The following is an 18,880-nucleotide window of genomic DNA, read 5'->3' as shown; positions in this document are numbered from 1 at the left end:
ATATTGTGTGCAGTCCTGGTCACCACACCATAAGGATGTGATTGTACCTGAGAGGATGCAGAGGAGATTCACCAAGATGTTGCCTGGAATGGAAAGTCTCAGTTATGAGGAGAGATTGGATAGACTGGGATAACACAGTTTGAAGAAAGGTTCCGATACAAAACATTAACTTTCCTCCTCTTCTGATGCTGCCTGGCCTGCTGTGTTCATCCAGTTCCACGCTGTGTTATCTCTGACTCCAGTATTGGCAGTTCTTACTACCTCTCTTGGATAGATTGGGTTTGTTTTCCTTGGAACTGAGGAGGCTGAGGGATGAGGGGGTCTGACTGACATATACCCAGTTATGAGAAACACAGATGGAGTATATTGTGGGAATCTCTTCCTCATGGCAGGCATGTCTAAAACCAGAGGGAATAAGTTAAACAGGAAGAGTAAGTTCTTTCGAGGAGATCTGAGAAAGAATTTTTTCATCCAGAGGGTGATAGGAATATGAAATATGCTGCCTGCAAGGATGGTGGAGGCAAGGACCCTTGTAACATTTAAGAAGCATCTAGATATGCATTAAAATGCCACGGCATAGCAGGCTATGGACCAAGTTCAGATAAATAGGATGAGTGTAGTCTGGTTGGCACACACATGGTGGGCCGAAGGGCCTGTTTCTATGTTGTATGGTTGTATGACTTTGGGAAACTGAATTGTACCAGTCATATAAATACTAGCACAAGAAATAAAGGTCAAAGGCTGGGAATTAGTTTCCATAAGTGACTCACCTCCTGACTCCCAAAGCTTGTTCTCTATCTACAAGGCAGCAGTCAGGAGTGTGGTGGAATAATCCCTACTTAGCTGGATGGGTGCAGCTCTAATAACACTCAAGAGCACCACAGCAGCCAGAACAAACCAGCCCTCTTGACTGGCATATCCACCAGCTTCAAGGTTCAGTCCATTTACCACTGAATCATAGTAGCAGCAGTATGTATCGTCTTCAAGATGCTTTGCGGCAAATCACCAACATTCCTTCAACAGCACCGTTCAAATGCACAATCTGGATCACCGAGAAGAACAAAGGCAGCAGACGCATGGGAACACCACCAGCAGCAAGTTTTCCACTAAGCTACGCACCACGCTGTCTTGGAAATATATGGCAGTTCCTTCACTGTTTCTTGATCAAAATGCCAGAACCCCCTTTCAAACAGCTCTATGCGTGTCTCTACATCACAAGGACTGCAGTGTTTCAAGAAAGCAACTCACGATCACCTCCTCAAGGGCTTTTAGAGATGGATGATAAATGTTGACTAACCAGCAACCCTCCCAAAGATGCTGCTGTGTCCCAGTCAAATGTGGCATGTGAACTGTCCACGATCAACATACAAATTAAATAAGTGTGGGAGGCATTATGCTTGGATCAGGATTTTCTACTTAAGTGGCAGAGTTAGATCAGGAACTCTCAACAATAAAATAGGAAGGTCTTTGCCAGATTGAATTCCAAATTTGGATCAAAAGTTTGCTTTGGCTTTGCATATTTCTAGAGTCCGCAGGACATCAATTTTTGTCTAATTGACAAAGTTAATTCAGACACACAGAATATTCTATGGTTTCATATGATCCCCTAGCTTGACTTTAGGATCTTCAGATGTGGAAGGATGTGACAGATGGTGGGCGTTTTCAGGAAATGTGTAAGAAGCAGGACTAGAATCTCATGGGTTAATTAAAAGGGATCAGGAAGTTTAGGTTTGTCACTGTACATGAGAAGAATGATTGTGAGGCGAGTGGAGAAGGTGATGACCAGATTGCACTGGGTATAAAGTCTGGGAGTAGCGCAAGATGGATGGATCTCCAATTTCATTTTGTCAACATTCATAGTTATTTAATTTCCACTAAGTTCATCCTGGACATCTGCCACACTCTGATTCATCTATCTCTGGTTACTTGCCATTTGGATGATTCTCCGATTCAATTTTCTCTCTGGGAATCTGTCCAAAAGAGTCATTCTGCTGCTTACTATTAACATACAGTAGGAATCACCAAATGCTTCTTACTCCTTTTCAGTCGCTTAGGTGTAAAATGTTGAAAACCAAAGGTCACATGTAAAGGTCAAATCTTACAGTACATTATCTAGCTTGGTGAATACCAAGAATTCTTCAAACTCTTATTTTAATATTGGCTTACAAATAACCTTTTACAAATCTCTGGTTTCACAAAATTTCAATAAGACAGACCAGTGAACAAGATATATGAGCACTGACAGGACTAAGTTGACTGGGTTTGAGATTGCTGATATGGGGAAGAAGCTCAGGAAAATGACAACTTATCCCCTTGAGTCTGGTCTGCCACTCAATGAGATCATGGCTAACTTGTGGTCTAACTCCATATGCCTCAATACCTTTGGTTAACAAGAGTCTATCAATTTCACATTCAGAATTAACAATTTTGAGAGCATCAACTGACATCTGCGAAAGAGATCCAAACCTCTAACGAGAAGAAATCAAATTAAGAGCAGGCCAAACAAACCATTAAACAGAAATGTGGCTCAGAGCAGCACAACTGCTGCTTGATATGTAATCTGTAAAGACATTTCATTGTCAAAGAGTTATTTACTCACATCTGATTGAATTGAAAAATTGCAAGTGTGCCCTCGAGACTGAAAAATGTTGGCTAAGGGCACACACCTGAGAAATAAGCTAAAGTGGCTACATGTCCCTCCAGAATCTCCAATTTACTGTATCCCAGTGGACTTTGACCTCAATTAACTTAAAATTGACACAAATGCATATCAAGGCCCCCATCTTTGCAAGATCTGCCATGGTGATCATACAGCACAGTAGGAACATCTCATTCTGAACCAAGCTATGTTTTCTAATCGCAAATAGGAATATATAAGTGATTGGATATTTGCATTATTGCTGATAGAGAGAAGAATGATTTTATTCAATTGATTTGGATTTGCTTCAATGATCTTGATTTAATTTAGGCTCTACTGAACCATAGCTCCTCATTTATCTCTATTATTTCCAACACTTCTACATTGTCACAACAGTTCCCAAGAGGTGTACATTAGAGATCTGTCCCATTTATCTTACTTTTGTTGCTGTCCAGTAGAGGCTGAAGATCTTTGATTCCCATAGTTGAAAGGGAAACTCCTTTACGCTTGGCGAAACTGGTAACCTAATGATTATGTCTAATTGTGAAAATCTTCAGTGACTCTTTAGCTGTTGCTGTTTTCTGCACCATCAGGAGGCAGTAATGAGCAGTAGCAAGGTGTTTCCTCACATTGTGAAGAACAGTTTAAATATGAGATCGTACCACCCAATACCCCTGACTGCAGCATGGCAAAGATGAGAGAGAAAACCTGATCATGTCACCTAGGGAGCATTGGAGCTAATTTGGAGCAATTTAACAGCAACAACTTATATTTATATAGTGGCATAAACGCGATGGGATATCTCAAGGTGTTTCACAGGAACTGAGGCAAGTAAGGAGACAAGTGGCCAGATAAGCAAAACTTTTGTCAAAGAGGGGGTTTTACATGTATCCTAAGAGAATAAAGTGAGATGGAAAGGCAGAGAAATGTAGGGAGGGGGCTTAATCAACTGAATGCAGAGACTCAATTGTGAAATAAATTTATTAGGGACTCACAAGAGGCATCAATGGCATTGAAATGAAAGCAAGAATATAACTGACATCACAAATTAACCATGCTCATGTTGAATGGTGCAGCAAGCTCGAAGGGTCAAACTCCTGCTCCAAGTTTTTATGTTTCTCTGAGGCCAGAATTAAAGCAGTACAGAAACCTCAGAGGGCTGAAGGACTAAAGGTGATGACAAAGATAGGACAGGGCAAGGGAATGAACGGATTTGAAAACAAGGATGAGAATTTTGAAATCAAGATGTCACTTGACTGGGACTTAACGTAAGGAAGTGAGCACTGGGGTCATGGGGGAACAACAGGACCCATTGTCAGTTATTGCTGTTGGATGATCTCAACCTGGATTATTACAAAGTATTAGAAACTGGATGCACGATTGAGAAGTTTTTTTCCTCTTCCTGAAAAACCCCAGGTCAGATAGGAAGGCTAAGGGGTCAAGGAATGAGCTAACCAGGATGGAAGATCCAAACTCAACAGGCCTATCAGATGTTGGTGTTGATTTTAAACAGATCCTTTTTTTTGGCTGTAGCTGGGGCCTTAACCAAAGAAGTGTGTGAGTTAGGAATTTTTACCACAGTAGTAATTTGTTCTTGAAGGGCTTACAAAGTCTGTAGAACTGTCCAGCTGTGAAGTTATCTTGGCACCTCAGCCCAAGTGACTGCTGATGATCTGTATCTGGGGCAGTGGTCCCGATCTCATCCTACAGCTGCCCATTTCCGTCAGAGTGATGATCTCATCACTTGAGGAAGTTTCTCCAGAAGGAGGCACAGTGAGCCAGCCGATTGCCTGACTCTTGTGACCTGACTGTGGAGTGGAAATCTGGGCCCTCACATTTAAGAAGGGGAGAATGTTGGATATCAGTCAGGAATACATTGAAAGAGTATTGCCTCGAGGTAAAACAGGATGAGGGTTTCAGCAGCTGAAAAGCTGAGACAACAGTGAAGTCAAGGGAGGTGATGGCCTAGTGGTACTACCTCCCCAGATAATAATCCAGAGACCTAACTAATGTTCTGGGGTCCCGGTTCAAATTCCGCCACGGCAGATAGTGAAATCTGAATCCAATAAATATCTGGAATTAACAGAATTAATGATAATCAAGAGCCCACTGCTGATTGTTGGGAAAAGCCTCTCTGGCTCACTAATGCCATCTAGGGAAGTAAATCTGACACTCCTACCAGGTCTGGCCTACATGTGACTCCAGGCCTATAGAAATGTGGTTGACTTTTAACTATCTTCTGGAAAATTAGTGATGGGCAATAAATGTTGCCTAACCAGCTATGGCCTCGCCCAATGAAAGAATAAAATTGATGTAGAGATGAAAACATACAGTGTTGAAGCTGGTACAAATATAACATCATCTCGAATCAGGATCAAATTGGATACCAAGGCTATAAAGAGACTGAATTTATCACAGATTATGTTGGGGGATTTGGTAGACTGGGAATGAAGTATGTAATGGGAACTGATTACAACAGCCAAAAGAAAGAGTGATTAAAAAGCATTTAACTTCAAACTCTTGCATGATGACAGGGTTATTACCTGTTCAGGGGGTAGGAGGGGTGTGGCCTAGTGGTATTATCACTGGACTGTTAATCCAGAAATCCACATAATGTTCTAGGGACCAGGGTTCAAATCCTGCTACAGCAGATGGTGGAATCTGAATTCAATAAGTATCTGGAATTAAGAAACTAATGATGACCATGAATTCATTGTTGATTGTCAGGAAAACTCATCTGGTTCACTCATGTCTTTTGGGGAAGGAAAGTACCATCCTTAACTGGTCTACATGTGACTCCAGACCCACAGCAATGTGGTTGACTCTTAACTGCACTCTGGGCAATTAGGGATGGGCAATAAATGCTGCCTAGCCAGCAACACCCTCATCCCATGAATGAATAAAGGGGAAAAAAAATCGTGTGCCTTTTAAAGAAGGGCTTCAGGGGTTTCGCATTACCTCCACTACGGAGTCACAGTGAAGAGGTACACGCCCAGCTATCCTGTTCAGTTTAGTTTGTGGTACAGTTAAATAATGAACTATTCCCTTTTCTCTACAATCACCCTAAATGGAAGGTAGGCCAAAACGGTAGGTAAGATTAATTCAAAGGCAAATACTCCTTACTAAAGCATTAAATATGGCAACAACTTGCTGTTTACAATGTTCAAATTTGAAGTGAACTGTTTATCAATGATATGGCATTCCTAAAAAGGAAGGAGGAATCAGTTCGCTGGGGTCATTTGGACTAGCTTGCTTTGCCTGCAACGGTAGTAGATTCACCAACTTTAGGTACATTTAAGTCGTCATTGGATAAGCATATGGACGTACATGGAATAGTGTAGATTAGATGGGCTTCAGATTGGTATGACAGGTTGGCACAACATCGAGAGCTGAAGGGCCTGTACTGTGCTGTAATGTTCTATGTTCTATGTTCTATGTCTGAATTGAATGTGATATGTCTACGGTGAGGGATGTGATTTGCAGTTGTATCTTCACCTCGGCAAGTCTTAAGGGACCAGAATTGAATGTTGATTTTGGTCTTTTTATAAATGCCTAAAAGTGAAATCCAAATTAAAGTGAATTGCAATGGAATGTTGATCATAGAACACAGCTCCATTTCAAGTTTTTCTTGTAAAAGCCAAGACCAATTCTTTGGGACTTCACAGGGTAAATGCAGAGAGGCTGTTTCCTCTTGTGGGAGAGTCTAGGTGCAGAGGTCAAAATCTCAGTGTAAGACTTCTGAGGCAGAGATGAAAAATTTCTTCTCTGAGTTATGTGAATCAGTGGAATTCTTTACTGCAGAAGGCTGTTGAGGCTGGGTCATGAGTACGTTTAAGACTCAGATGGACATTTTTAATCAGTGAACTAATCAAGGGTTATGGGTATAAAGGCAGCAAAGTGGAATTGAAGATGATCAGATCAATCATTATCCCATTGAAAAATGCAGCAGAGTCGATGGGCCAAATGGTCGACATCTGCTCCTAAGCTTTAGGGTCTCATGAAACAATGGAAAGCCAAAACAGAGTCTGGATAAAGTTTTTGAAAACATGTCAGAAGACAAAGGGAACTTTAACATTAAATTGTCACAGAGTAGAGAAAAAATAATGATGCTGTTACCATATAAATGATCAAAAGAAAATCAGACTTGAGATAAAGTGTTGAGGGGCACAGATAATTTTGATGGGAAGGCACTTTTTCTCCATGAGTGTAAGGATCAATAACTGGTAGTCATGGGTTGAGGTAATTGGTAAAAGACAACAGCACATTTGTAGAGAATTATTTTTTCACTGAGCATTGGGGGAATCTGGAGCTCGCATCCTAAAAGATGGATTGCATCAGAAACTCTTGAAACATTTGAGCAGAGTTTAGACATTCACTTGCATTGCCATTGCTTCCAGGGCAATTTGCCAAAAGCTGGAAACTGGGATTAGCATAATTAGATCTTTGTTGACCAGCATGTATGCGATGGGCTGATTGGCCTCCTAGTGTACTTTAAATGTCTGAGTCTATGACTCAGGCCATGAAGGAATCCACAAAATGTCCGAAGCATTAAATTATTACATGGTCTTATTACTAATGTTATGATTTACCGGAAGAGATCAGAAAGTAATAAACTCAAAGAATAGGTGTGTAATCAGCAAAGCAACTTCAACATAGACAAGCATGAGGTGGTATATATAGGATAAAGAGGATATAAAGAATAACAAAGTGTAAGAATATTCTCCTTAGGAATTAAATATTTTAGGGCAATAGGAATTGCATCTTAAAGCAATCGACGTACCTCTCAGTGTTCTATAGCTTGGGACAGGGGTCAGCCATTAACAACATGGGCTGGCTTCCCCCTCCCGTATCACCATGGGGGTAGGGATAGCTACACTCAGCAAAATTGAATCTCTGGGGAGGTATGAACATCTGTGGTATCTGTACTGTAAAAACGACAGCGAGATACTGGACGAGGTAGAATAAAAACACATGGCAGGGATGCAAGTTATTTTGCCCCCATAACTAGATATGCCATCTCTTTGAAAGAGCTGGCCAATTAATCCTATTCTCCCCCGCTCTATTCCTACAGCCCTGCCAATTTTTCTCTTCAAGGATATATCCAATTATCTTTTAAATGTTACTTTTGAATCTGCTTCCATCACCCTTTCAAGCTGCACACTTCAGGTCACCATAACTCACTGTGTGAAATTTTCATCATTCACTCCTCTTTTCCAATTATGCTATGTGAGGAATTGAGTTCAAACCCCTTTGTTAAGAATTACATCCACTTAATTAGGCCCAGGTATCAATGGTAGACAGGTTCTAATTTGTTCCTGTGGTTTTGACAAAGCAAAGCCCTTAATCATTCTTTCAGAGATAATAGGAACTCCAGATGCTGGAGAATCTTAGATAACAAGGTGTGGTGCTGGATGAGCACAGCAGCCCAAGTAGCATCAGAGGAGCAGGAAGGCTGACGTTTCGGGCCTAGACCCTACTTCAGAAAATCTGCAGAGGGGTCTAGGCCCGAAACATCAGCTTTCCTGCTCCGCAGATGCTGCTTGGCCTCCTGTGCTCATCCAGCTCGACACCTTGTTATCCCTTAATCATTCTGCTATTCATGTGCAAACTTCTTGTCTCAGCTTTGTTTATCCTTGCTGAATCATTACATATCACCATTACTGGATATTTTCTCCCCAGCCCTTTCTTCTTTGATTTTCCTCATGCTGTTCTCCACTGTACTTATCTGTCAGATGTTACCTTCAGCAAACCCTGTGCAAAATAGCTTCTCAAACTTCTCTGTCACTGTTGCTAAGGGAATATCTCCACCTGTAACTGGCATGGCACTGGCTCAAACTGTTCAGACCAGAGAAACTCTAGCCAGCTTCTTTTGTTGTACAATGTAAGCTAAAATCAGAAAGTCAATACTGCAAATAAAAAAGACCCAGAAATTCAAGATAATGTGCCATGGTATGAAGTGGAAACAATCTTCTTTGTTCTAGGTGACCCCTCAGACTGACTTCCATGCAGCTGGCAATAGTTGCTTCAGGCCAAAACACGGTTGGATAGGAGATAACACAGTGTGGAGCTGGATGAACACAGCAGGCCAGGCAGCATCAGAGGAGCAGGAAAGTTGACATTTCAGGTTGGGACCCTTCTTCAGAAAGAAATTTCAACATCAAATATCACCTTTCCTGCTCCTCTGATGATGCCTGGCCTGCTGTGTTCCTCCAGCTCCACACTGTGTTATCTCTGACTCCAGCATCAGCAGTTCTTACTGTCTCTGACAAGGTTGGAAAGGAGGCTTTGAGCAGGAAAGGCAGTAATGTAGTGGAAATGTCAATGGGCTTGTCATTCAGAACCCCAGGCTAATACTCTGGGGTCTTGGGCTTGAATCGCTTCAAAGTATATGGTGAAATTTGAATTCAATAATAATCTGGAACGAAACAGAGCCCTAATTGTGACCACAGTCTCACCAGAGGATGGGGCTGCTCTCTCAATAGAGAGAGAGACAACTGGAGGCGGTTTAACTTGAGGGTCACCGCACCCCAGGCAAGCGGAGAGGTTGTGAAGGAGAATTCTTCGTGGTCACCTCAGCTGGTGTGCGAATTGAATGCATGCTGTTGGCATCACTCTACATCGCAAACCAGCCAACTCAACAAACCAATGTAACCAACATTGTTGTGTTTTTGTTAAAAAAAGTCCCCTCCCTACTTTGCTGATACTCTTTACGGAAGAAAATCTGTCATTCTTACCTGGTCCGCTCCAGACCCACAGCAATCTGATTGCTTCTCACCTGTTTTATGGGCAATTAGGGATGGACAATAATTGCTCACATCCCGCGAATCAATGCAAGAACAAAAAGGCAAGCATGAGTCACTATACATGCATGTAACAAATGCCCACCAGAGGTGTTGGTAAAAGATGCCTTGTGTTTGCCTTTTTCCCAATTTAGCAGGCACGTCCCTTCAGCAGACCGTGGTGAATACACTCTATTCAATTCAACCAACCTACACCATGACAGGGGCATTGGTATCTGTGCATTGCCTATTTATTTTATTTCAATTTCTTGGCCAATTTTTTTAAACTTAGTAATGTGTTTCCAAATAAACTATGTTACCACAATTTAAATTTTTTAACAGGATCAAATGATTTTAACAAGGATATTTATGTGCAATGTCAGATGAGCAAAAGTTTCTCGCTATCCAGTAATTATGACAAGTGTAAACAAGGTGTGCTTCCGTTGCTTTGACATTTAAAAAGGGAATTCAATGGGTATTTAATTTGGAAGAATGTAAAACAGTATTACAAATAGTGTTGCTATAATGCGTGTTTCATTAACACGAATTGGCTAGAACAATATTGAAGAATAGTGGACACTGTTTGGTTAACACAAGCTTTCTATTATACTATAAGGGTGTTTGAGTTTAAACTAGCAATTATGTGTCACAGTTCATAATTGTTCATCTGTAGTTAGAATCTATTTATTTATAATAAGTAGTGATCCTTGTTTGATACAAAAACCTGACCTTTGACTTAAAAGAATGGTAAGCTGGGTAATGCAACATTTTTAAAAAAACCTTTTACTTCAGGTGGTTGTGGCATGGTGGTAATGTCCCTACCTCTGAAACAGGAGACTCAAGGTCATGGCCCACCTGATCCAGAGGTGAGGAATAACATCTCTGAACAGATCGGTTGGGTAATATCTAAAATGATTAACATTTGTGACACCTCCCGGAATAACAGAAGTAGATTTCCAGTGCTCTACCCCAGTTTGGTGAGACACATGGACCAGTCAACCTGACAAGTTGTGACAGCACAGAAACACGATGTGGAGATGCTGGTGTTGGACTGAGGTGGGCAAAAATCAGAAATCCAATGACAACAGGTTGTAGCCCAACAAGTTTATTTAAAATCACAAGCTTTCAAAGCACTGTTCCTTCATCAGATGAAGTCAGGTGACTTCATCTGACAAAGGCGCAGTGCTCCGAAAGCTTGTGATTTTAAATAAACTTGTTGGGCTACAACCTGTTGTCATGTGACTTCTGATTTTAGCACAGAAACAATATAATTCAATTCACAACTGTATGAGGTTTGAAACAGTTCTGAGGATCTTGTGTGTAAAAGAGCTGATAGACACCATGAAATAATTTGATGCTTCTACATTCAGTACTTTGTTATTTCAGAGTTTCGACCCATTCTAAATCGAAGACCATGGTGTTAGTTACATGGTGCTGTTTGCTTTATCAGTCATACGCAACATCATACATTCCACAAAAGGTGACGTGTCCCAGCAAGTTAAAGTCCTGCGAGAATCTCATAAAATGTAATGAAACATTGTTATGGTAGATACAGAAAATTGAGAATGCAGTTTAGCAGCTCATGCACACAAATTGTACAGCCCATTTTCAGATGCCACAATGACCTCAAAAGATCATGTAAGTCTCTTCCTTGTATTTGAAAATGATGGGATTTTTCTTCCATGTACCAGATGCCGAGTTAGGTCCAGTGAACGAACCACATGAGAATATAATGATAGAGTTAACAACCCATGTTTGCATACCTGCTGTTGAGGTACATCCATTATTATAGAGGTTTCACTCAGCCGGGACTCGGCTAGGTCATCCACCTGCAGGAAGGTTAGAGAGATATAGTATCAGTATCAGAATGAATTCATAGATTAACAAGTGTCATGTCTGAGAAGGATATTCCCTTTAAATAATTACAGATGAGGACTGGCGATAAAGTCTTCCTTGAACCTTCCTTCAAATTATCCAGAAATATGCACTATTGCAAACTCTAGGTTATTCCATTTTTCTTTGACAGGACAGGAAATGACAATGGCAAAAACTGGAGTTCATTTAAAAATAGGTATTCAACACCAACCTTGGAATATTTACACTGAACTTCAACCCATCTCGAAAGCATTTTGTACTGTTCAATTTTGTGACATGAGTGCTGCTGGTTGGCCAGTATTTAGTATTTATTAATATAAATAATATTTATTTATTGTCCGTGGCTAGATGCCCCTTCTGGAGTACTCTGTCCAGTTCTGGTCTCCCTGTTCTAGAATGGAGGGTTTGAGTTATAAAGAGAGGCTGGATAGGCTAGGATTTTTTTCCCTGGAGTGTAGGAGGTTTGAGTGATGACTTTATAGAGGTTGATAAAATAATGAGGGGTATAGACAGGGTCAGCAACAATCATCTTTTCCCTAGGGTGGGGGATTTCAAGACTAGAGGGTTTAATTTTAAGGTGAGAGGAGAAAGATTTAAAAAAGGCAAGGGTGCAGTTATTTCACACAGACAGTAATTTTCATGAGGAATGAACTTCTGAGGAAGTGGAGGATGCAAGGACAGTTACAACGTTTAAAAGACATTTAGATGAGTAAGAAACGTTTAGAGGGATATGGGTACAGCACAGGTACGTAGGAGTTTAGTTTGGGACAATAGTTGGATGGACTAGTTGGACGGACTAGTTGGACAGTGCTGCATGACTCTATGTCTCTGTAGGGTGGTGAGCTGCCTTTATGAACCACTGCAGTTTATTGTGAACAGACGAAAGCTTAAGACCATCATGGTGATGGTTATTACAGCAAGAGCGTCAATTGTAGTACAGTGCCAGCATGTTTCCTTTCTGAGACAGAATCCTGTAGATTCAATCCCACTCCAGAGACTTGATCATAAAATCTACGCTTACCCTCAATAAAATTCTGAGTGAGTGGTACACTGTCTGCAGGGTACATTGTCACTTGGGATCTGACATCAAACCAATTTTAAAGGTGGAACATAAACTCCACGGCTTGACTTAAAGAAGAGCACAGAGTTGTCCCTGGTGTGCTGGTTAATATTTATCCCTCAGCCAACATGATTAAAACAGGTCAGCAGGTTGTGATTATCAGTGGAAGTTTATTGTGTGTAAAATAGCTGCCCCATTTCTTAAGCAGTGGAAACATTTCCAAATGACTTGACTACCAAGTACTTAGGGACATTCTGAGGGCAGGAATGAAGTCATTTAAATGACTTGATCAAAAAATACCTTTTACAAAATGGGGTTTGTTAACAAATGTATAACAAAACGTTACAACAGTGCCTGGGAACGGAATTTCTGTTGCAACTTGCTTTTGAATCATAGAATAGGATCCTATAGTGTGGATGCAGGCCATTTGGACCATCGGGTCCACACCAATCCTTCAAACAGCATCCCACCTGGACCACCTCAACCCTACATTTCTCATGGAACCCACCTAGCTTGCACATCCCTACACACAGTGGGCAATTTAGCATGGCCAACCCCTCTCACCTGCTCATGTTCAGACAGTGGGAGGAAACTGGATTATCCGGAGAAAACCCATGCAGCCAGACAGTGTAATCGAACCCAGGTTCCTGGTGCTGTGTGGCAGCAGTACTATCCATTGAACCACCGTGTTGCCCTAATTAACTTAATGAACCCCAACTTCAGAGCTAACATTTTACATTTTTAAAGTGATTAAAGGTGTTCTGACCTCAGCAGGTGAATGCATACCTGTTTCTGCTCAACTTTCCGTTTCCCCTCCACGATCTTCCATCTCTCCTCTTCCGCCCAGTTCCTTTCTTCTTCTCCTCCACTCTTCTGTTCTTTTCTGTGTCTCTCTGTCACTTCTGGTTTTTTCCTTCCGCATTCCTGCTGTTTTCGCAGCTCCTGTTCCCTTTTGTGGTGCTGTGTGAGTCAGCACCCAAATGACGTTAGTTAAAAAGCTCAAGATTAACTTTATCAGATAGATATTAGATTTCACTGGAAAGTGAAACATCATGCACACGTGAAGCAAACATAGCAGGTTTAACATATGTTGTACAAGGCAGTTGGTACCTGAAATGGGATAACTGATATCATGAAAATTAGTATCAGAGATAATGGGGACTGCAGATGCTGGAGATTCCAAGATAATAAAATGTGAGGCTGGATGAACACAGCAGGCCAAGCAGCATCTCAGGAGCACAAAAGCTGACGTTTCGGCCCGAAACGTCAGCTTTTGTGCTCCTGAGATGCTGCTTGGCCTGCTGTGTTCATCCAGCCTCACATTTTATTATCATGAAAATTAGTGTTCTGGTTGATGTTCTAGTGCCAGGTCCATTTGGCTAATTGATTGTTAATTTTAGTCTGATACCAGACAGGAGACAATCTCTGTTGTAATATGTAATACTGCTGATCACATCTGAACCTATCTCTTTTGAAGACTTTGTGTGGGCATCCTTCTCTACTACTTCCTACCAGTAACTTAGAACATTGCAACAAGGATTGGTGGCAGTGAATCTATCCAAGACATCTTAGACGGTTCTGGTTGAACATGACCACATCATATACCATATTGAAGGAGGGCAAATTTTGTAAAATAAGCCAATTTGAACTTTGGTGATGCTGCTGGATGGGGCAAAAGAAGATCTGCTGCTGATTATGTATCTTTCCCATTTAAATTCAATGGAAATGATGCTCAGGCAACTGAATCAATGATTTGACACCAAACTTTTCACCGCCAAAATTAGCACTATTTTTGTTCTTTACTCATGGAAGGTGAGCATCATCGGCTGGGCCAGCAAGTATGGCCTATCCCATTTGGTCCTGAGAAGATAGTGGTGGTGAGCTGCCTTCTTGAACTGCAGTAGTCCATGTACTGTAGTTTGACCCACAATGGTCCTAGAGAGGCAATTCCAGAAACAGTGAAGGAAAGGCGATATACTTCAAAGGGATGGTGAGTGGTTTGGAGGGGAACTAGCAGTTAGTAGTGTTCCCATGTTTCTCCTTGTCCCTCCAGATGGAAGTGTTTTTGGGTTTGGAAGGTGCTATCGAAGTAACCTTTGTAATTTTCTGCTTTCCATCTTGTGAGTGGTGCATATTGCTACTACTGAGCATTGGTGGTGGAGAGAGTCAATGTTCACAGATGTGGTACCAATCAAGTGGGCTGCTTTGTTCTGGATTGTGTCAAGTTTCTTGTTGCTGAAACTGCACTCATCCAGGCAAGTGGGGAGTATTCTATCACACTTCTGACTTGTTCCTTGTAGATCATTGGCAGGTTTTGGGAAGTCAGGAGATAAGTTACTCACTGCAATATTCCTAGTTTTTAACTTGCTCTTGTAACCACTGTATTTGCGTTGAATCATAGCATCCCTACAGAGTGGAAGCAGGCCATGCAGCCCACCAAGTTCATACTGCCCCTCTGAAGAGAATCCCACCCAGACCCTAACCCTAACCCTAAACCACCCCCCTACCCTATCCCTATAACCCTGCATTTCCTATGGCTAACTCACCTAGCCTGCAAACCTTGGACACTATGGGCAATTTAACATGACCAATAGACCTAACCTGCAAAAAAAAGTTCTAAAATGGTCTGAATATTTTATCTTTCTTCAGAAGACATTTCTCTCTTTAATATCCAATCAACATTGCACAACTGCGGAAACAATGTCATAGATTCTTGTTTCACTGCCTGAGCTGACAATGGGCAATGTTAGGAATGGAAGGCAAGGATGTGTTGTAGAGCCACTAAGTACATAAAATCACACAGCACAGGAACAGGCCATTCACCCCAAGCTGTTCATCCCAGGTGATTAAAAACAACTTCTAATAAACCCAGTCATATGTGGAAATGAATCTGGGAGCTGATGGCTTGGTAGTAGTGCTGTTGGACTGGTAATCCAGAGGTCTGGGAAATGTTCTGTAAAATGAGTTCAAATCCTACCAAGACAGATTACAAAAATATCATTCAATAGAAACACAGAATGAGAAATCTAGACTAATGTCACAGAGTTGTATGTCCGGAAGAGGTCTTTTAACCCATCAAGACTATGCAAACCTATCTACACTTTTCTACTATGTTGCTGTAAGAAGCTCAGAGGTGAATGTTGGTGGTGACCATATAACCACTGTTGATTGTCAGAAACATACCTATCTAGTTCACAATGTCCTCCAGGAAATGTAATCTACGATCCTTACCTGGTCTGGCTTACATCAGACTCCAGATCCACAGCAAATTGATTCTTAACCGCTCTCTGGGCAATAGATGCTGGGTGATGTGCACATCCCATGAATAAATCAAAACTCACAGAACCCCTACAGTGTGGAACCAGGCCCTTCAGCCCTACAAGTCCACACCAACCCTCAGAGCATGCCACCCAGACCAATCCTGCAGAAATCCGCCTAATCTACACATCCCTGAATGCTACGGGCAATTTACCTTGGCCAATCCACCTAGCCTGCGCATCTTTGGATAGTGGGAGGAAACGGGAGCACCCGGAGGAAACATATGCAGACACGGGGACAATGTGCAAACTCCAAATAATATACTAGTCGTATTGCTCATCCATTTATCAGTTGGACCAGCTTGTTTTATTTCCAAGTTTTACTATATTTTTTCTCCTTTCTGGTGTCAATGTTGACGATTGGCCGGAACGAAGGAACAAGAAAACTACAAAGGATGGCACAACAAAAACAATAGCCCAATGTGAAAAGAAAAACCCTTACATCTTCCAGCCACCTCCTCTGCTCCTTCTGCTGGTTAATCCGTTTCTGTCTCTCGGCCAGTAGTTGCTGCTTGTATTTCTCCTGTTCCTGTCGTTGCTGCTGGAGCACTTCCTGTTGTTGCTGAGCCGCTGTTCGGTTGGTGTTCTCCTGTTGTAACCGCAGGAACTCTCGGCGAAGGGTCGACTCCCCGGGCTGATTAACAATGGAACTGAATGGAGACCACAGAGAGCAACATGAGCCAGAGGGTGAGGGAATGAACATGGACATTTTCCGAAAATGGAGTGTGGACCTTGGGTCGGATGATGAAAATTTCTTGTGTGTCATGCACCTTCTAGAAAATAAAACTCCAATCGCTGGAAAAATTCTGCCAAATCTAACTATTTGTGACATTAAATGTTGTTTTGTACATATACTTGTAAAGTTACCTGCGATTGGTTCCAGCAGGAAAAGCAAATTTCGGGCACATGGGTGTTTTGCTGATAATGATAAACTGGGGCATGATCAGTTCAGACAGAACAGAGTTGACAAATTTCAACACAAATAACATTTGCAAATTAAAAGGCAATCAGATGAAATAATTGACCAAAATGAAGGGAATGTTTAGCTGCAACTGAACGTGACATACTGTCTTTCACTAAACGTGAGTTTAGAAGATTGAAACAATGCTGGGGCTGTACTACAGGCCTCCCAACAGTGAGCGTGAGATAGAGGTACAAATATGTAAACAGATAATGGAAAGGTGTAGGAGAAACAGGGTGGTGGTGATGGGAGATTTTAGTTTACCCAACATTGACTGGGATTCACTCAGTGTTAGGGGTCAAGACGGAGCAGAATTTGTAAGGTGTGTCCAGGAGGGTTTTCTAGAGCAGTATGTATGTAGTCCAACTCAGGAAAGGGCCATGTTGGACCTGGTGCTGGGGAATGAACCCGGCCAGGTGGTTGAAGTTACATTAGGGGACTACTTTGGAAATAGCGACCACAATTCCGTAAGTTTTACAATATTCATGGACAAGGATAGGAGTGGTCCTAAAGGAAGAGTACTAAACTGGGGAGATGCCGACTATACCAAGATTCGGCAGGATCTGAGGAATGTAGATTGGGAGAAACTGTTAGAAGGTAAATCCACACTTGATATGTGGGAGGCTTTTAAGGAGAGGCTGATTAGCGTGCAGGAGAGACATGTTCCTGTGAAAATGAGGAATAGAAAAGGCAAGATTAGGGAGCCATGGATGACAGGTGAAATTGTGAGACTAGCCAAGAGAAAAAAGGAAGCATACATGAGGTCTAGGCAACTGAAGACAGACGAAGTTTTGCAAGAATATCGGGAATGTAGGGCGAATCTGAAAAAAGGGATTAAGAGGGCTAAGAGAGGACATGAGATATTGCTGGCAAACATGGTTAAGGAAAATCCCAAAGCCTTTTATTCATATATAAAGAGCAAGAGGGCAACTAGAGAAAGGATTGGCCCACTTAAGGACAAAGAAGGAAAGTTACGTGCTGAGTCAGAGAAAATGGGTGACATTCTTAACGAGTACTTTGCATCGGTATTCACCAAGGAGAGGGACATGTTGGATGTTGAGGTTAGGGACAGATGTTTGCTTAGTCGAGGTCAAGTTGACATAAGGAAGGAGGAAGTGTTAGGTATCCTAAAAGACATTAAGGTGGACAAGTCCCCAGGTCCGGATGGGATCTATCCCAGGTTTCTGAGGGAAGCGAGAGAGGAAATAGCCGGGGCCCTAACAGATATCTTTGCAGTGTCCTTAGACACGGGTGAGGTCCCAGAGGACTGGAGACTTGCTAATGTTGTCCCCTTGTTTAAAAAGGGCAGCAAGGATTATCCAGGTAATTATCGACCGGTGAGCCTGACGTCAGTGGTAGGGAAGCTACTGGAAAAGATACTGAGGGAGAGGATCTATTCCCATTTGGAAGAAACTGGGCTTATCAGTGATAGGCAACATGGTTTTGTACAGGGAAGGTCATGTCTTACCAACTTAATAGAATTCTTTGAGGACATGACAAAGTTGATTGATGAGGGAAAGGCTGTAGATGTCATATACATGGACTTCAGTAAGGCGTTTGATAAGGTTCCCCATGGCAGGCTGATGGAGGAAGTGAAGTCACATGGGGTGCAGGGTGTGCTAGCTAGATGGTTAAAAAACTGGCTGGGCAACAGGAGACAGAGGTTAGTAGTAGAAGGGAGTTTCTCAAATTGGAGACCTGTAACCAGTGGTGTTCCACAGGTATCTGTGCTGGGACCACTGTTGTTTGTGATATATGTAAATGATCTGGAGGAAGGTGTAGGTGGTCTGATCAGCAAGTTTGCTGATGACACTAAGATTGGTGAAGTAGCTGATAGTGAAGGGGACTGTCAGAAATTACAGCAGAATATAGATAGACTGGAGAGTTGGGCAGATAAATGGCAGATGGAGTTCAATCCGGGCAAATGTGAGGTGATGCATTTTGGAAGATCAAATTCAAGGGCGAACTATACAGTAAATGGAAAAGTCCTAGGGAAAATTGATGAACAGAGAGATCTGGATGTTCAGGTCCATTGTTCCTTGAAGGTGACAACGCAGGTCAATAGGGTGGTCAAGAAGGCATATGGCATGCTTTCCTTCATTGGACGGGGTATTGAGTACAAGAGTTGGCAGGTCATGTTGCAGTTGTATAGGATTTTGGTTCGGCCACATTTGGAATATTGTGTACAGTTCTGGTCGCCACATTACCAAAAGGATGTGGATGCTTTGGAGAGGGTGCAGAGGAGGTTCA

General features: G+C 41.9%; 1 protein-coding gene across 1 annotated transcript in view; it reads right to left on the bottom strand.

Annotated features, from left to right (window-relative positions):
• Positions 1 to 18,880, bottom strand: part of si:zfos-2326c3.2 (mitogen-activated protein kinase kinase kinase kinase 4) — a 282,941-nt gene that overhangs the window by 117,139 nt on the left and 146,922 nt on the right. The window contains exons 12-14 of the mRNA XM_059651336.1: positions 16,112 to 16,319; positions 13,139 to 13,312; positions 11,181 to 11,246 (exon numbers count right to left, since the gene is read on the bottom strand). Of these exons, the coding sequence (XP_059507319.1) occupies positions 11,181 to 11,246; positions 13,139 to 13,312; positions 16,112 to 16,319 (448 nt within the window). The remainder of the gene's footprint in view (positions 1 to 11,180; positions 11,247 to 13,138; positions 13,313 to 16,111; positions 16,320 to 18,880) is intronic.

The sequence above is a fragment of the Stegostoma tigrinum genome, chromosome 15 (genome assembly GCF_030684315.1).
Source record: "Stegostoma tigrinum isolate sSteTig4 chromosome 15, sSteTig4.hap1, whole genome shotgun sequence".
Classification (NCBI taxonomy): Eukaryota; Metazoa; Chordata; class Chondrichthyes; order Orectolobiformes; family Stegostomatidae; genus Stegostoma; species Stegostoma tigrinum.
This window is presented reverse-complemented; position numbering and strand designations above follow the sequence as displayed.